Source organism: Babylonia areolata, chromosome 12 (genome assembly GCF_041734735.1).
Source record: "Babylonia areolata isolate BAREFJ2019XMU chromosome 12, ASM4173473v1, whole genome shotgun sequence".
NCBI classification, from domain to species: Eukaryota; Metazoa; Mollusca; class Gastropoda; order Neogastropoda; family Buccinidae; genus Babylonia; species Babylonia areolata.
Genome location: NC_134887.1, coordinates 33,171,736 through 33,189,298, shown reverse-complemented (window position 1 = coordinate 33,189,298; position 17,563 = coordinate 33,171,736). Strand labels below are relative to the sequence as shown.

Here is a 17,563-nt window from a genome sequence, read left to right as displayed (position 1 = left end):
CGGAACAGGGGAAAAACTTGAAGAAAAAGAAAGGAGAGATAGACAGACAGACAGAGACAGATAGAGACAGAGAGACAGAGACAGAGAGAATTCAAACTCGAACTCGATTACTCACTCGAAGTTTAACTCGACTGAAGTGGACCTCGAACTCGAATATTTTATTGAGGATAAAAGGATAACATACAAGCTTCTTTTCACCAATCAGTGATGCACACACACACACACACACACACACACACACACACACACACACACACCGTGGCATTCACACACACACACACACACACACACACACACACACACACACACACACACACACACACACACACACCGTGACGGTTGCACACACACACACACACACACACACACACACACACACACACACTAAAAATTATACTTTAAAAAAAATCATTAAAAAAAATCAGATGAAGTAGAAAGAAGACATACCAGAATAAGACAAGTAGGGGCGAGGGGTGGGGGGTGGGGGCCGGGTGGGAACGGGGGGCTGGGGGGAACGACAACGATTGAAGACTGGATAAAAGAAACTAAAGAAATGAATGATAAAAGAAAGAAAAATGCCATCAACTTGATGAGATCATAATCCTAACTCAAGTGATTGAGAAAGAAATCATGCTGTCGAGCATTTCAAAAGGACAAGCTTAGGGGACAAAAAAAAAAAAAAAGGGGGGGGGGGGGGGGGGGGGGGGGGAAGAAGAAAAAAAAGCGTGTTTTGAAAAAAAAAAAAAAAAAAAAATTCAACTTGAAAAACTGTAAATCATGCACTAAAAAATGAACTGAAGAAAAGCAAAACCAAAATATATAAACCTCTAAGAGAGAGAGAGAGAGAGAGAGGGAGAGGGGTTAAATCTATTTTTTCATTCATTTATTTATATAGTCATTCTTTTTTTTTTCCAGATTGACAGTGGGGAAGACAGGAGGTGTGGTTGGAGAGGCAACTTTTATATTAGATAAGCTTTGATGACTTTCTAATTTTTTATGATATCTTTTTACGGTATCGTCAAAACGTTTGACCCATTCATGTTTCCGTAATTCCATCCAACTGCGTGTTCAGGGAAACAGGAACCTCAAAGACAGAATGTCGTCAAATACATTTTAGATGTCGTAAAGTGAACGAAACAAAGTATACTTTTTGATTCCGTCACATCCTGACCTCTGACCCCACCGTCCTACCGGAAGTTGATTTCAAGCGAGGTTTCCATTTGAAGATCTTTCAAAACCGAATCTCTGTGATGCAATGGATTGACGATCTCTGAGACGTTCCGCTCATCTACCGAGTACCAGGAACGCAGAATGGCGCAGAAGGAATTCTCCTCAGAGCTGGTCAGCGTGTTCCTATTTGATATTCATGGTCGAGTTTTGCTAAAAGATGTGGATAACCGAGGCCTGTGGTTGCCATCAGAACCTAAACGGGGAACTGAAACGATTGCATCCATTGCACAGAAGATCACGAATACGGTAAATATCAGTAAATTACTAAATATACTGTGATAATGAGAGGGATAGGCCCATTGGGAGAATTACTGATGAACGCTTGCTCGAACACATTTCGTTTTGTTCGTTCTTTACTTGTTTCGTGTGTGCACTCTCGTAAAACAGTAATTGCTCTCTGGACAGCAAACAAAGTTGTAAGGTACATATATTTGAAGAAAACTTTTGACAGACTTTGATAGGACCCCATGCCCACCCCACTCAGTGCAAAAGAATGCATGAAGAATAAATGAAAGGTGCAATGTGTTGAGTTACTTTTAATTTTAAAAGGGATCGGATGGGAATTTTCATTTTCAGAATCTGACATAAGGGTTAAAAATTCCTCAAAAACATTCAATCAGTTACAGATTAGTGTGGTACATGTACCATATGAATACTGTGAAGTACTGATTTAATTTGAAAAAAGGTAGAGGTAATGATAAGAGCTTAACCCCATGCAGAAATGAAAATCAAACAAAAAGTTCTTCAGAAATTCATACAGAATTACGGAATTCCAGCAGAAGGACAAATATTTATGTGAATAAATTGATTTCATGAGGATGAGCCACAGTATTACAAAGATGATAACAAAAACTGAAAACTGATAAGTTTAGTATATTGATTATATTGTGTATAATTCAGATTTAGAAAAGAATCAAATTCTACTTTATCTTTTTTGTTTGCTTGTATTTTTACTTCATTCAGTATTCAGTAAGGCATGTGAATTTTTGTATGTGTGTGGGTGTGTCTAAGAAATTGATTGAGTTAATGATAAATATTAATATTCAAATATGATTAATAAATTAACATTAAAATAAACTCTTATTTCATCAAATTCATGTATGATATACATATAATTTGGAACATTATTCAGATTTGTTCAATCATAGACTTTTCTAGTTTTGACCAAACTCAGACCCGAATACTTTTGTCAGTATCTTGATATTTAAAACAGCGAAAGACAATAAATAAGTGAAATGAAGCTCACTCACATTAAGAGTTATATCCAGAGAAAGGTATTATATTGAACCAGTTGGCAACATGCATTCTTTACACTTTGTATAGTAGTGACTTGTGAGTGGATAATTTTAAAGTCAAACAGCTTGATTTAAACTTTAAAGCTGGAACATTAAAGTTCAGTCTGTTTCTCCTGTAAAAAAAAAGTAATTGTATTTTTTTTTACACATCCCACCCCCAACACACACACACACACACACACACACACACACACACACACAAAGTACACACACACACACACACACATTCTTATATATCACAGCTCCCACTACACACACACACACACACACACACACACACACATTCTTATATATCACAACACACACACACACACACACCACACACACACACACACACACAAACACACACTACAATGATCTATTGATTGAGTCATTGACTATGGAAAATACCATACCAAATGTGGTAATGGATGGACGTTTCGTCATCCTGCCTTCTTTTAGTGGTGACAAGTGCCTTTTCCTGACACTCCTTTCTGCTGAGGGGAAATAGATTCTGTCATGACTAATATCTGTTTAGAACAAAACAATGAACAGACTTGAGTGACTTGTTAAGTGGATGCAAAAATCATTTTTAAAATGGCAGGGTTCATTTCTTTAAAATCATACAGTATACAATACAGTGGTAAACACACACACACACACACACACACACACACACACACACACACACACACACACACACACACACACACACACACAAAAGACTCACTGTTCATGGCAACACTACATATGTTGTACATTTACAATCAAGAGAAATTTTCCAGAAAGGAGTGCCGTGAACAGTGTATGTATGATAGTCAGTCATGTCCGACTTTGACCACCAAAACAGCAGATGGAGTATCTGCTGCCCAGACTATTTAGGCTACAATTTCATGAAAGTGGAGAGTGTCTTGCCAGGAGTTTCTGAAGTTAAATATATACTAACTCTTTCGGCCAAGAGGGTTTTAGGACAATCGGCGATGGGATGGTCCCCAAAGGCCAGCTACTGAACCAGTCCCCAATGCAGCAGCACAAGAAGCAGGCACAATCTTGCCTCCTAATTTCAGTGTCACAGTCCTGTTGTGAACTCATGCAAAAAATACAGTTACTGAAGCTACAAAGCAGTCTTATAAAGCTTTCCCAGCAGTAGTTTCACACTTCACCCAACAGAGCATCTGTCTTTCCAGAGTGCTAATTGGAGATCTATACAAATTTGAATTAATCAGCACAGCCCTGTACACCTGTGTTGACTGTGTCATTGTCGTGATTGTGTGTATGCACTGTGTGTGTGTGTGTGTGTGTGTGTGCTTGTGTGTGTTACTTCAAACTTTCTTCAGTACTGTGGCAAGGTCTGAGTCAGTGTTTAAAAGTCAGCTGTTGTTGTAAATTTGTGGATTAATGTGGATGAATTCAACAAGGGTCGAAAGACAGTCTGTAGAGCTCTCACTGTTGCTCTGTGTTGGATGTTGGAGTCATAAGAGTGAGAGACAGTAAAAAAGGAAACAAAGTGAAATTGCTCAGCATCTTAAGCGTGTGATAGTGAGGATAAGGATGTTTTACTTGTTTTTTTTTGGTTTTTTTAATACATTTTTTTCTTCTTTTTTTATACAAAAAGTGAAATTCATTGAATGTAATTGAGATTTCTGATTGTTAACAATAACACTGAATCAAGATAGTTCATGTCTGATACAGTGATGGCGATTCACAATCTGATTGATTCAGTGATTGGTTTCAATGTACTGAGGCCATAATGGCACAAGGGAGAAAGTAAGATCACCAGGCATTATATTTATAATGATACATATAATTTATTTGGCCAGCTGGTTTTCACTTCATTGAAGAACAATGTTATTGTCCTGGTAGTTTGTATCCACAATTTGATAGTTTATGTGATGATTATTAATATTATGAATATTATATTGAGTTTCTAAATTTTACCCAAAGATATTTTAATCAGTGCTGTACTACAAAATACAGTGAAAAAAACGTGAATGACCATGATATGATGTAAAAAGAGAAAGCACTGTTTTTCTTCATATAGCCATTATAGGTCAGATTTCTGCATATAATGTATGTTGACATTTATTGGAGTTGTGAAACAGTGGTGTATTATATTTCCAGTACCTGGAGGAAGGTTATCGGATCACACTGAGGACACTGCTGCGCACCAACTTCACACGTTTTGCCGACTCTGCGCCAATCATCCACTTCACGTTCTGGGCGGGGCCTCTGGCTGTTGAAGCCTTCACAACAGTATGTAGTGCTGACAGTGTTGTTGTTTGATAGCCAGTCTTGTCCGACTATTACATGACCATCAGAACAGCAGAAGGGGCAGTGGCTGTCCTGACTGTCTGGGCTAGAATTTGATTACAGTGGAGAGTGTCTCGCCCAAGTTACATCCCCACTCTCTCAGCATAGAGGGCTTTAGGACAGGTGGTGTTTGGATGGTCCCCAAATGTCAGCTGGTCCTCAGAGCTGCAGCACAAGAGTAGAAGCCAGTGCAATCATGTCTCCTAGTTATCGCTTGCACAACAACAACAAAAAAAAAAGCACAGTGTTGTTGCTGTTGTCACTTTCACAACAATAAATATAGCACAGTGTTTTTACTGTTGTCACTTTCACAATAGATATAGCAGTGTTGTTACTGTTGACGCTTCCACAACAATAAATATAGCACAGTGTTGTTACTGTTGATGCTTCCACAACAGTAAATATAGCACAGTGTTGTTACTGTTATTTCTTAATTTCGTTTGACTTTGAATCCTGTTGACTGAACCTGTCACCAGTTTCATTTTATGTGTTGTTTTTTAATGAAGTTTGTCACCACTTTATGTATTCATTATCTCCTGTGTTGTATAGTTTGTATTGAGTTCTTATCATAGGTATATGTTACTGTGGTATCTCATGCATGTTTATTTACACTTGTGGCTGAAATCATCTTCTGCAAGTTCTTGGCAGAAATTGAGTTTTGGTATTGCTGTCCAGACGATCTCCCAAGTCTGACTGGAAAATCAAACTGAGTGTGGAGGCATTGGGAGATTTAAACCGGGGTCCCTGTGCGCACTTGGAGCACTGAAAAAGAACCCATGGCAGCATAACTACTGTCCTGTGGTAAAATACAGTTGAAAAATTCCACTCTTAAAGATACACAAATAATGAATATATAAAAAAAATATGCATGCACTCAAAACCCGACAAAGTGTATTGGATTATCCTGCTGACCAGGCATCTGCTTAGCAGATGTGGCATGGCGTATATACAGTGATGGCTCATTGAGAAACTGAAGCTGAAAACTGTGATCTTCCTCCCACCTTGAAGTTGGACATTAAAAAAGAAGAAAAAAGAACCCCCTCACACAAACAGCAACAACGTACAACCAACCAGTCGTGGAGTATTGGCCTAGAGGTAATGCGTCTACCTAGGAAGCGAGAGAATCTGAGCGCACTGGTTTGAATCCCATTGTCACCAGTATTTTCTCCCCCACGACTAGACCTTGAGTCATGGTCTGGATGCTAGTCATTCAGATGAGATGATAAACTGTGGTCCTATGTGCAGCATGCACTTAGCGCACATAAAAGAACCCATGGCAACAAAAAGGTTGTCCCAAGCAAAATTCTGTAGAAAAATCCACTTTGATACAAAAACAAATAAAATTGCAGGCAGAGAAAAAGAAGAAAAGAAAGGGGGTGGCGCTATCAGTGCAGCGACATGCTCTCCCTGGGGAGAGCAGCCCAGATTTCACACAGAGAAATCTGTTTTGGCAAAAAAGAGTGACACAGCACAACACAACACAACACAGTGGTGGAGGTGTGGACTGATGTCTGTGCAGACGGAGGATGGCCACATGCTGACTGTGGAGGAGATGAGGGAAAACCTGGAGGGGGGTCACTGCCCGGGGCTGCTCGGCATGGAGCCCATCAAGTTCTTCAACCAGGTCAAAGAACTGAAAGAAGGTGTGTTGTGAGGGTGTGTGTGTGTGTGTGTGTAATAGGGAGTGTGTGGGTGTGGAGCCCATCAAGTTCTCCAACCAGGTCAAAGAACTGAAAGAAGGTGGTGTGTGTGTGTGTAGTGGGGGGGGGGGGGGGGGGGGCAATCAAGTTCTCCATCCAGGTAAAAAAACTGAAAGATGGTGGTGGTGTGTGTGTAATAATAATAGGCGGTGTGTGGGTGTGGAGCCCATCAAATTCAACCAGGTCAAGGAACCGAAAGAAGGTGGTGTGTGTATGTGTGTGTGTGTGTGTGTGTATATGGTGTGTAATATGGGGTGTGTGGGTGTGGAGCCCATCAAGTTCTTTAACCAGGTCAAAGAACTGAAAGAAGGTGGTGTGTGTGTGTGTGTGTGTGTGTGTGTGTGTGTGTGTGTGTGTGAATGTCAGTGTGTTGTAAACTTGAGATTGTGTGGACAATTTTCTTGTTGCTGCTACACAAAGGGCAAATTAATTCGCTTGAAATTTTGTGGTTTTTTTCTAAATGTTTTCTTGAATCATTTGTTTATGAAACTTCATTATCAAATGGTTTCCATGTTTCTAAGCATGTTGGTTTAGCTGTGATGTTCATAACAATTTCCTTTTTTGTAATATTCTTGGGTTTTTTGTTGTTGTTTTTCCACCTATTTCATTCTTTTTTCATTTCATTCTCATTAAAAGTGTGTTGTTGTTTTTCCTGTGTGATATGGAATATATATATATATGGAATAGGAATCAGAGAAACGACCATCAGTTACACCAACATCCTAGATTAAATATGTTTTGGTTTTTTTCCTGTGTGATAAGGTCAAGAAATATTAATCTGAGAAACGACCATTAATTACATTGACATCCTAATGAAATATCTGTTGTTTTTTTCCTGTGTGATAAGGTCAAGGAATAGGAATCGGAGAGACGACCATTGATTACATCGACTTCACCTCAGAGTCCTCCCAGACCACCCCACAGGAAGCACTGCTCAAGTCTGCCAAGCTGGGAAAGAAAGGTGGAGTTCTTTAGGGTTCGTTGGATTGCTGCATAGGTCAAGCGTTGTCCGGACAGCTCACCCCCATGTTTTTTTATTTTATTTCATATTTCTTTTTTTTCTTTTTTTTTTTTTTTTACAGAAGCAGCTGTTGTGTTGCATGTATGGATCAGTCCGCACACTTTGACGCTTCCTTGCAACTTAAACTGCCAGCACCCCCAAAAACGGAGTATGGCTACCTACATGGCGGAGTAAAAACGGTCATACACGCATAAGCCCACTCGTGTACATGCGAGTGAACCTGGGAGTTGCAGCCCATGAATGAAGAAGAAGAAGAAACTGCCAGCCTGTTCACTACTTTGATTTTATTTATTTATTTAAAAAAATTTTGATTGTTTGTTTATGTGTTGATTGTAAATGTGTCTGCCTAGGAAGCGAGAGAATCTGAGCGCGCTGGTTTGAATCATGGCTCAGCCGCTGATATTTTCTCCCCCTCCACTAGACCTTGAGTGGTGGTCTGGACGTTATTCATTCGGATGAGACGATAAACTGAGGTCCCATGTGCAGCATGCACTTAGCACATGTAAAAGAACTCATGGCAACAAAAGGGTTGTTCCTGGCAAAATTCTGTAGAAAAATCCACTTTGATAGGAAAAACAAATAAAACTGCACGCAGGAAAAAATGCAAAAAAATGGGTGGCACTGCTCTTCCATGTGTGCAGCACAGCGCATGAATGATGGTTATGATGTGCACCATTTGTAGTACAGTGCATGAATGATGGTTATGATGTGCACCATTTGTAGTACAGTGCATGAATGATTATGATGTGCACCATTTGTAGCACAGTGCATGAATGATGGTTATGATGTGCACCATTTGTAGCACAGTGCATGAATGATGGTTATGATGTGCACCATTTGTAGCACAGTGCATGAATGATGGTTATGATGTGCACCATTTGTAGCACAGTGCATGAATGATGGTTATGATGTGCACCATTTGTAGTACAGTGCATGAATGATGGTTATGATGTGCACCATTTGTAGTACAGTGCATGAATGATTATGATATGCACCATGTGTAGTACAGTGCATGAATGATGGTTATGATGTGCACCATTTGTAGTACAGTGCATGAATGATGGTTATGATGTGCACCATGTGTAGTACAGTGCATGAATGATGGTTATGATGTGCACCATTTGTAGCACAGTGCATGAATGATGGTTATGATGTGCACCATGTGTAGCACAGCGCATGAATGATGGTTATGATGTGCACCATTGGTAGCATAGCGCATGAATGATTATGATGTGCACCATTTGTAGCACAGTGCATGAATGATGGTTATGATGTGCACCATTTGTAGTACAGTGCATGAATGATGGTTATGATGTGCACCATGTGTAGCACAGCGCATGAATGATCATACTGTAAACTGTACTGTGAACGCCCAGTGTCTGGTGAACCCCCTCCCCCCTGCCCCCACTCCCCAACCCCCCAACCCCCCCATTTTGGGTTAACTCACTCAGGATGACAAGTTTTCTCCCTTGCTTTTCCCCACAGACGGCCCATTTGTGAGGGTTTGGAAAAAAAAATTTTTTTAATACAAAATACAGGGTAAGAAAATGAAACTTTCGGAACTGGTTTATTACGTGTTGAGCTATTACATAAAAAAAAAAAAATTGAACTTCTTTTTACAGTTTTGCCATATGTAGAAAATACTGCCAATTTTTCACCCTGAATCACCATACCCATGCTCGCTTTCTGCATTAAATTCACTTTCTTCTTCATCATCATCCACCTCTTTAATGTCCGACCCTTCAGTTTGTAGCATTTCAGGTACTTCGGCAACCCTAAAATGTTGCCGTCGCTGCCTTGTTCGCTTCACAACATTTTGAGAAGAGCCCACTTTGCTAACAGGCTGGCAAGCGAGCAGACGACCGGTCAATGACTTTGTCAGTGTGTGTGCGAGATGGGCCACACATGGCAGGCTGACCAATCATACCATTCGATTGTGGAGTGACCCAGAATAGCGCACTCTGCTTGGCTAATCACAAAATCATGTGTACAGCGTGTGATGGATTTTTATTTCTTGAAAATGCTATTCCATTCTGTCATCTGAAACCGAATACATTTTTATGTAGGAATGCTCATGCATTCCTTCGTCCGGAGAGAGTTAAAAGCTGTGCATGGGGTAAAACACCTTGTAAACGACCACCTCCCAACTTTGAGAAACAAAGAAGAAAATTGTCATGAAGTAATGATAATTCACTTTGCTGTTTGTGATGATGTTGCATAGTAACACAGCGTTGAATTAGGTATGGAGAAAAACATCTGCTTGATAAGTCAGTGTGTCATTGAAACACACAGTGAGAGCGTGACGTTTCTCCATGACGCAGTATCTTGTTTCAGTAGCCATGTTGTTCTCACACCCAGCCCAACAAGTGCTGTGTGGTGAGACCAAGTGAAGGTGTGGGCTCCAGCAAAGGGTGGATTGCCCAATAAACACCCACCCCCAGCTTGAGGGGTGAGACCAAGTGAAGGGGTGGGCAGCAAAGGGTGGAGTGCCCAGTAAACACCCACCCCCAACTTGAGGGGTGAGACCAAGTGAAGGGGTGGGCTCCAGCAAAGGGTGGATTGCCCAGTAAACACCCACCCCATACTTTAGGGGTGGAACAAGTGAAGGGGTGGGCAGCAAAGGGTGGATTGCCCAGTAAACACCCACCCCCAGCTTGAGGGGTGAAGTTTGTGCCAAGTGGTGGGTGGGGTGGTGGGTGCTTACAGTGTAGTTCACACTTACTACAGCAATTACGATGTGCATTGTGTGTGAGATGGGGTGCTTACGAGGTGGTACACACTTACTACAGAAATGACGACGTGTGCACAGTGTGTGAGATGTGTGTGGTGTGTTTGTGTGTTTCAGAGCAAGACCTGCTGTACCATGAGTTCATGCGGTACTGCCAGCCCTCACACTACATGAACCTGGCCACCTTCACCTCCTACATCACCACCCTCAAAGGGGCGCGACCCCAGACCGTCGATGGCTTCTTCAGGTCAGCTTTACTGATTTTTTTTTATTTTTAGCTGTCTTCTGCACCGTTTCAGCGGCATTACTCCCACGCTGCTCATTCTGAGTCCCCCATACACAGCCACTCCAGGGTTCGTCTGTGGCTGTCCCAGTGTCAGCAGTCTGTCTACAGGGAACTAGTGAAGTTAGGTCACCAGGTCACTTCTTTTCTTTTTGACAAGTTTTTTTTGTTTTTATTTTTTGTTGTTGTTGTTTTCTTTAGTCACTGTGTGAGTCTGTGTTTGAACGCCCCCTTGATTGATTGGCTGCCGTAAAAAGAGGGCGCTAGTCAGGGGGGCAAAGGGGAGGTTACCTACTTCCGGGAGGTTATCGGCCGTAGCTACTTTCGTTTTCTCCGCATAGGCGGATAGTAGTTTGCACAGGACAGGAATGTCAGACCCCTGCCGGAGTCTGCACTTGTGGGTCACGGTAAGTATGTTACTTCAACGTAATTTTAGATAGAAAATTTCCTTTTTGATTCGTGAATCAGATCATACAAGCATACAATTATATTTGACGCATTTTGTTCCTGTGTGTTTCATATGTTTGTAGTTTGGATAGATTCTTGATGAAAAAAGGAGGGCAGAATGTGTTTGTTTATTATTTGTTTTTATATTTGAGCTTAACTGGTTGATAGATCAGTAACATATAAGACTAGATTTTAACAGTTTTACTAGTTTTTGACTTATGTGATACTGACATTATTTCCTCAAGAGAAGTAAGTTGGAAACAGAACTGGCTGTTCTCCTTGCATATCACTTTATGAAAAAAAAATTTTTTTAAGTTGGTGGGTTATCTTGTTCAATCCATCAGAGTCAGTAGTATTCTGGACATTAATTTCTTAAACTTTACTGAATCCTAGACAAATAAAATTGACTGCTTTGAAATGGAAACATACTTTTGCTCTCAATAGTACATTTTGGTATCTTGAGAGCATTTGGTGTTCGTAGACGTCTTACTTTCAACAGTACATTTTGATATCTGCAGAGCATTTGATGTCCTTAGATGTCCTGCTGTCAACAGTACATTTTGATATCTAGACGTCATGCTATCAACTGTACATTTTGATGTCCATAGACATCCTGCTTTCAACAGTACATTTTGATATCTGCAGAGCATTTGATGTTCATAGATGTCCTGCTTTCAACAGTACATTTTGATATCGAGATGTCCTGCTTTCAACAGTACATTTTGATATCTAGATGTCTTGCTTTCAACAGTACATTTTGATATCTGCAGAGCATTTGATGTCCATAGATGTCCTGCTTTCAACAGTACATTTTGATATCTAGACGTCCTGCTTTCAACAGTACATTTTGATATCTAGACGTCTTGCTTTCAACAGTACATTTTGATATCTGCAGAGCATTTGATGTCCATCGACGCCATGTGCTGACCTTCAGGGAGGTGCTGCTGGGATTGGCGACCCTTGAACCCTGCACACAACACGGTGGCATGCCGGCAGAGATGCGGTGTCGCTACATGTTCCGTTACTACGATGTCAACTCTGATGGTTTCTTGCAGTTTGAGGAGTTCAAGTACGTATGTGGCGCATCTTGCATCTGTGTTGTGAGACTTCTTGTATCAGTTGGTTGTTTGTGTGTCAATCTTTTGATGGGCAGACTTGGGTTATTTAATTTTTTTTTCTTACATGTTTGTGTGATTCTCCCCTACCCCTTCCACCGTGGGATTACCCATGGTTCTTTCATTTACAGATAGTGCCCCCTCTCTCTTGAAAACCTGTGCTGGAAATTTCCTCCTTTCTGCTCCCCTCTTTTTCTGACATTTTCTCTGTCCTCTCTCTCTCTCTATTTTTTTCCCCCTTTTTTTGAATGTTCTGCCTTGCTGGTCTCGTCACCTGTATTTTTTTTTCTAGAAAGTGTTGAATAGTTTTTTTTTCCTTTTCTGGACTTGATAAGTGGGCAGTGTTATTATATTGTATTCTTGAGCGAATGACGTGTGAGTTGCCAGTTGCCATGTATTGGTTTTGTGTGCTGGTTTTTATAAGTAATATTGTGTTCTGTGTGTAATTATTTTTGTGCTCAGGTTTCATTGTGGTTTTTTGGTGGTGGTTTCTAGGTGTGTCATTTCTTGTTGTCTTCAGGACCAATCATTTTCCACCAGGCTGCAGTGTCAGTTCTAGTTGTCTTGAGGACCAATCATTTTCCACCAGGCTGCAGTGTCAGTTCTAGTTGTCTTGAGGACCAATCATTTTCCACCAGGCTGCAGTGTCAGTTCTAGTCGTCTTCAGGACCAATCATTTTCCACCAGGCTGCAGTGTCATTTCTAGTTGTCTTGAGGACCAATCATTTTCCACCAGGCTGCAGTGTCAGTTCTTGTTGTCTTCAGGACCAATCATTTTCCACCAGGCTGCAGTGTCAGTTCTTGTTGTCTTCAGGACCAATCATTTTCCACCAGGCTGCAGTGTCATTTCTAGTTGTCTTCAGGACCAGTCATTTTCCACCAGGCTGCAGTGTCAGTGCTAGTTGTCTTGAGGACCAATCATTTTCCACCAGGCTGCAGTGTCAGTTGTAGTTGTGTTCAGGACCAATCATTTTCCACCAGGCTGCAGTGTCAGTTCTAGTTGTCTTGAGGACCAATCATTTTCCACCAGGCTGCAGTGTCAGTTCTAGTTGTCTTGAGGACCAATCATTTTCCACCAGGCTGCAGTGTCAGTTGTAGTTGTCTTGAGGACCAATCATTTTCCACCAGGCTGCAGTGTCAGTTCTAGTTGTCTTGAGGACCAATCATTTTCCACCAGGCTGCAGTGTCAGTTGTTGTCTTGAGGACCAATCATTTTCCACCAGGCTGCAGTGTCATTTGTAGTTGTCTCACCAGGCTGCAGTGTCAGTTCTAGTTGTCTTCAGGACCAATCATTTTCCACCAGGCTGCAGTGTCAGTTCTAGTTGTCTTCAGGACCAATCATTTTCCACCAGGCTGCAGTGTCAGTTCTAGTTGTCTTCAGAACTCTCATCAGCAGGGGCCACGGCTTCAAAGGAATAGCTGATGTTGAAACCTCGGAATGTATCACAGCCATCGGATAAGAACGTCAGGAGGATTTCATTCCTCTTGGTCATGATGGTCCCCTTCTCGATCTGTTGTTTTTTGTTTTGTTTTTGTTTTGTTTTTACTCTGTTAAAAAAAAGATCCACATTCTTTGTTAGATTTTCTTTGTTTAGGTGTATGTGTGTGTGGATATGTAATGTCAGTGTGTTCGTGCAAGTGTACATGTGTGTGTATGTTGATATGTGTGTGTGTGTGTGCATATATGTGTGTATGTATTTGCGTTCTTCTGATGCCCACAACTCATCACTCAAAATTAATTAGTATGTTTACTTGAAGATGGTGATTTTAACCCCCCCCCCCCCCCCCCCCCACTCCCCTCCCCAACAAAATCAGTACCGTATGCAGTGAGTACATTTTTTCTTTCCCTGTTAACACTGATAAACCGTTTAATTTTTGTGTGTGTGTGTGTTGTTGTTTTTTCCAGGAACATGGTCCGAGATATTCGGGAACACAAAGGCCTGCCCAACGATGAATCTTTTCTACTTGAAGATGCCCTCAATAGTGCCAAGTGAGTTGGGAACATCATCTGATGGATGCGTGTGTGTGTATAGACATGCAAAAAATGCATAGTTTTTTTGTTTTTTTTGTTTTTGTTTTTTAATGGCAATAATGAATAGGAAAAGGAAGAGCATAAAACATGTTGTATACATGGACATAAAACATATATTGTTCATACACACTTGTGGATATAGCATGCTTGCTTACAGATCCACCCACACACATTCCTACTGTCACTGGTTACAGTAATTATTAAGATAAATGGATGCATGCCTGCATGAACATCAATATTTTAGAGAATATTTTCTCTCTTTTTTTCTTGCAGAGTTAAGAAATATTATGAGTGAAGTGTGTTTTAGTTTTCTGATGTATATGCATCAAGTTATTGTAAAAGAGTCATATGATATGATACAATGCAATAGAATTCAATACAATACCATACAATACAATATAGATGCAATATGATACAATACACCATCTTCATGATATCTTTTTAAACCTGAAAGACTGCACAAGTGCATGTTGTGATTAATTCTGTATACCAGGAAGGTTTTTACCTGCAGGTTATTTGGTGAAGAAACCAAAGACAAACTGCCAAGCGCCGAGTTTCTCTCAGCGGTGGGCACACTCAAATTCCGTGGAACCTCCATCCTCTTCCGCCTTGCTCAGTCCTGCGTCACACACCTCAAGAGGTTAGTACCTGCATTGTGCACGACAGCTGTTGGAGAGATCAGTACTGTTAGTGAATGTTGTAGCTTAATTTTTGTGTGTGTGTGTGCGTGTGAACGTAGTTGCCGGTTTGGTTCTTTTTGTGAATTTATATTTTGATACCTTCTGTGTGTGTGTGTGTGTATGCGCGCGCGTGCGCGTGTACCGATGTGCATTGTAGATGTGTGCTGCCATATTTTATCTCCCTTTGTGTCAGTTAATGTAAAAGTGTTCTTTATATTTTGTGTCTGCATGGGAGGGAGGGGGGGAGTTACTTTAGTGAAATTTTGAATAAAAAGGTCAAAGAAAAAAGCCCAAAAAACTATGCATTAGAATTGTTAAAGAAACTGACTGTCAGTGGCAGGTCAGAAAAAGGGTCTCTGGTGTAGTATATGTGATCAAACAGTGTATATGTCAGGTCTGGTCATCCATTTGATTGTATTGACCAGTGTATATGTCAGGTCTGGTCATCCATTTGATTGTATTGACCAGTGTATATGTCAGGTCTGGTCATCGTTTGATTGTATTGACCAGTGTATATGTCAGGTCTGGTCATCCATTTGATTGTATTGACTAGTGTATATGTCAGGTCTGGTCATCCGTTTGATTGTATTGACCAGTGTATATGTCAGGTCTGATCATCCGTTTGATTGTATTGACCAGTGTATATGTCAGGTCTGGTCATCCGTTTGATTGTATTGACCAGTGTATATGTCAGGTCTGGTCATCCGTTTGATTGTATTGACCAGTGTAAATGTCAGGTCTGATCATCCATTTCATTGTATTGACCACTGTATATGTAAGGTGTGGTCATCCATTTGATTGTATTGACCAGTCTATATGTAAGGTGTGGTCATCCATTTAATTGTATTGACCAGTCTATATGTAAGGTGTGGTCATCCATTTAATTGTATTGACCAGTGTATATGTCAGGTCTGATCATCCGTTTGATTGTATTGACCAGTGTATATGTAAGGTGTGGTCATCCATTTGATTGTATTGACCAGTGTATAAGTAAGCTGTGTGATATTAGTTTGTATTAGTGGAGGCTTCATTTTGATAGTGATTGGTTGAGGTGACCTTGACCTTTAGATCCGAAGTGGGTTGCAGACGAGACTCCAGCCCGTGCAGCGACAGTGACAGTGGGGACGAACCACCACTGAAGAAACAGCGCCCCAAGCTCATAGACTCCAAAAAACCCAAGACAGCAATGGATAACGGTGATTCATTTCTCTTCACGTACTTAATTTCTGTCACATGTGATGGGGAAGAGAGAGAGAGATAGTGGTGATATTCAGGGAATGAGAAATGAAAATATTCCTTTAATTACACATACTTAACCGTGACCCAACTAGTGCAGACTCTGGCAGGGGTCTGACATTCCTGTCCTGTGCAAACTACTATCCACCTATGTGGAGAAAATGAAAGTAACTACGGCCAATAACCTCCTGGAAGTAGGTAGCCTCCCCTTTGTCCCGCAGTTGGGTCACGGTAAGTATGTTATTTAAACGTAATTTTAGATAGAAAATTTCCTTTTGGGGAAACACATGAAGATGAAAAAGAAACACTGAGTGAAGGAGTAGTGACAGAGTTATATCTGAAATGATATATTCCCTGTTTGCCTCAGCTTTCATCAGCCTTCACTTCACATCCATGTTTTCTTCTGCATGCAGCCAAGCAGTGCCCAGGCATCTAATCGTCAGTGCCCAAGAAATGTTCTTGCATCTAATTAAAAAAAGTGTGGTTTTTTTTATCAGACTATTTCTCCAACCTATGTTGTTGTTGTCTCGTTGGTCATTTATCAGATGGATTCCCCCACCAACCCCCCATGTCCTCGACGAAGGCAGCAGTGCATCGCAGGTCCTCCATTCTTCCGTAGAGCTTTTGGGCCGCTGGGATTGGGTCAGGTTTAACATGGGGTGGGCCCTTTTGAGGCACAGGGCCCAGCACTCTACTAGCCCGGTGGGACTCCACTGGTAGAGCACCATCTCGAAAAGATTTGAGGTTTTCCATCCATGATGTAAATGCGTTGTACTGCCGCTACGTGCCATGGGTCCAGTGCATCCGACTTTGGCATTGGTTTTCTTGTCCAAGTTTCCCTCTCGTAGGCGACTTGCCAACCAAGGCTTAAGAGCATCCCCTACCCTGGTTTGTTTCTCTGAAGTTTTCCTTCCCCGGGGCTAGAGGTTTTTATGTGCCTCTTACTCGCATGATGAACCCGTCATAGGACACATGGGGAATTTGATATGGTGTAACAGTGCAACCTGTTAACCCGCCCCGTCCTGGTAGAAACATTGCCATTTGGTCTGGGACTGCTTATTCAACCTGGCAAGCCTGACTTATTTCGCAGCTAACCCTCATATCTGGGGGCCGTTCCCCTATCCACCACCTGGGGACCCGCCGGCTCCAACCTATAAACCATGCATACGCTGTGCAACACAAAATGGATGATAAATCTTGTCAAAATTAACAGACATAATTATTTGGTCAGTGCTGGATAGACCTGAGCCCACTCACTTTCAGTGCCATTCTGTCAATTCAAAACACTTCTAAAACTCAAATTCCCAGTTCAGAATGTTTTGGCACAAACTCCACATTCTCTGTTGTGAATATTTGGGTGGAGATAGTTTACTCTTTAACCCATTCACTGCTAGCTGTTAGCACTGTGACTGTCACTGTCTCAACATGGATTTCAAGATTCCTGAAAGGAAACTAAAACATCATGATGGTCTTCCCAGTCAAACTTTTTTTTCCTTTCCAAATTTTT

At 41.2% G+C, this 17,563-nt stretch overlaps 1 protein-coding gene across 1 annotated transcript in view; it reads left to right on the top strand.

Moving 5' to 3' along the window:
* The first annotated feature begins 1,229 nt into the window (after window positions 1-1,229).
* Window positions 1,230-17,563, top strand: part of LOC143288159 (uncharacterized) — a 36,697-nt gene continuing 20,363 nt past the window's right edge. The window contains exons 1-9 of the mRNA XM_076596460.1: window positions 1,230-1,476; window positions 4,626-4,757; window positions 6,334-6,457; window positions 7,362-7,475; window positions 10,381-10,510; window positions 11,889-12,062; window positions 14,015-14,098; window positions 14,652-14,780; window positions 15,907-16,016. Coding sequence (XP_076452575.1) covers window positions 1,312-1,476; window positions 4,626-4,757; window positions 6,334-6,457; window positions 7,362-7,475; window positions 10,381-10,510; window positions 11,889-12,062; window positions 14,015-14,098; window positions 14,652-14,780; window positions 15,907-16,016 — 1,162 coding nt within the window. The 5' untranslated portion in view covers window positions 1,230-1,311. The remainder of the gene's footprint in view (window positions 1,477-4,625; window positions 4,758-6,333; window positions 6,458-7,361; window positions 7,476-10,380; window positions 10,511-11,888; window positions 12,063-14,014; window positions 14,099-14,651; window positions 14,781-15,906; window positions 16,017-17,563) is intronic.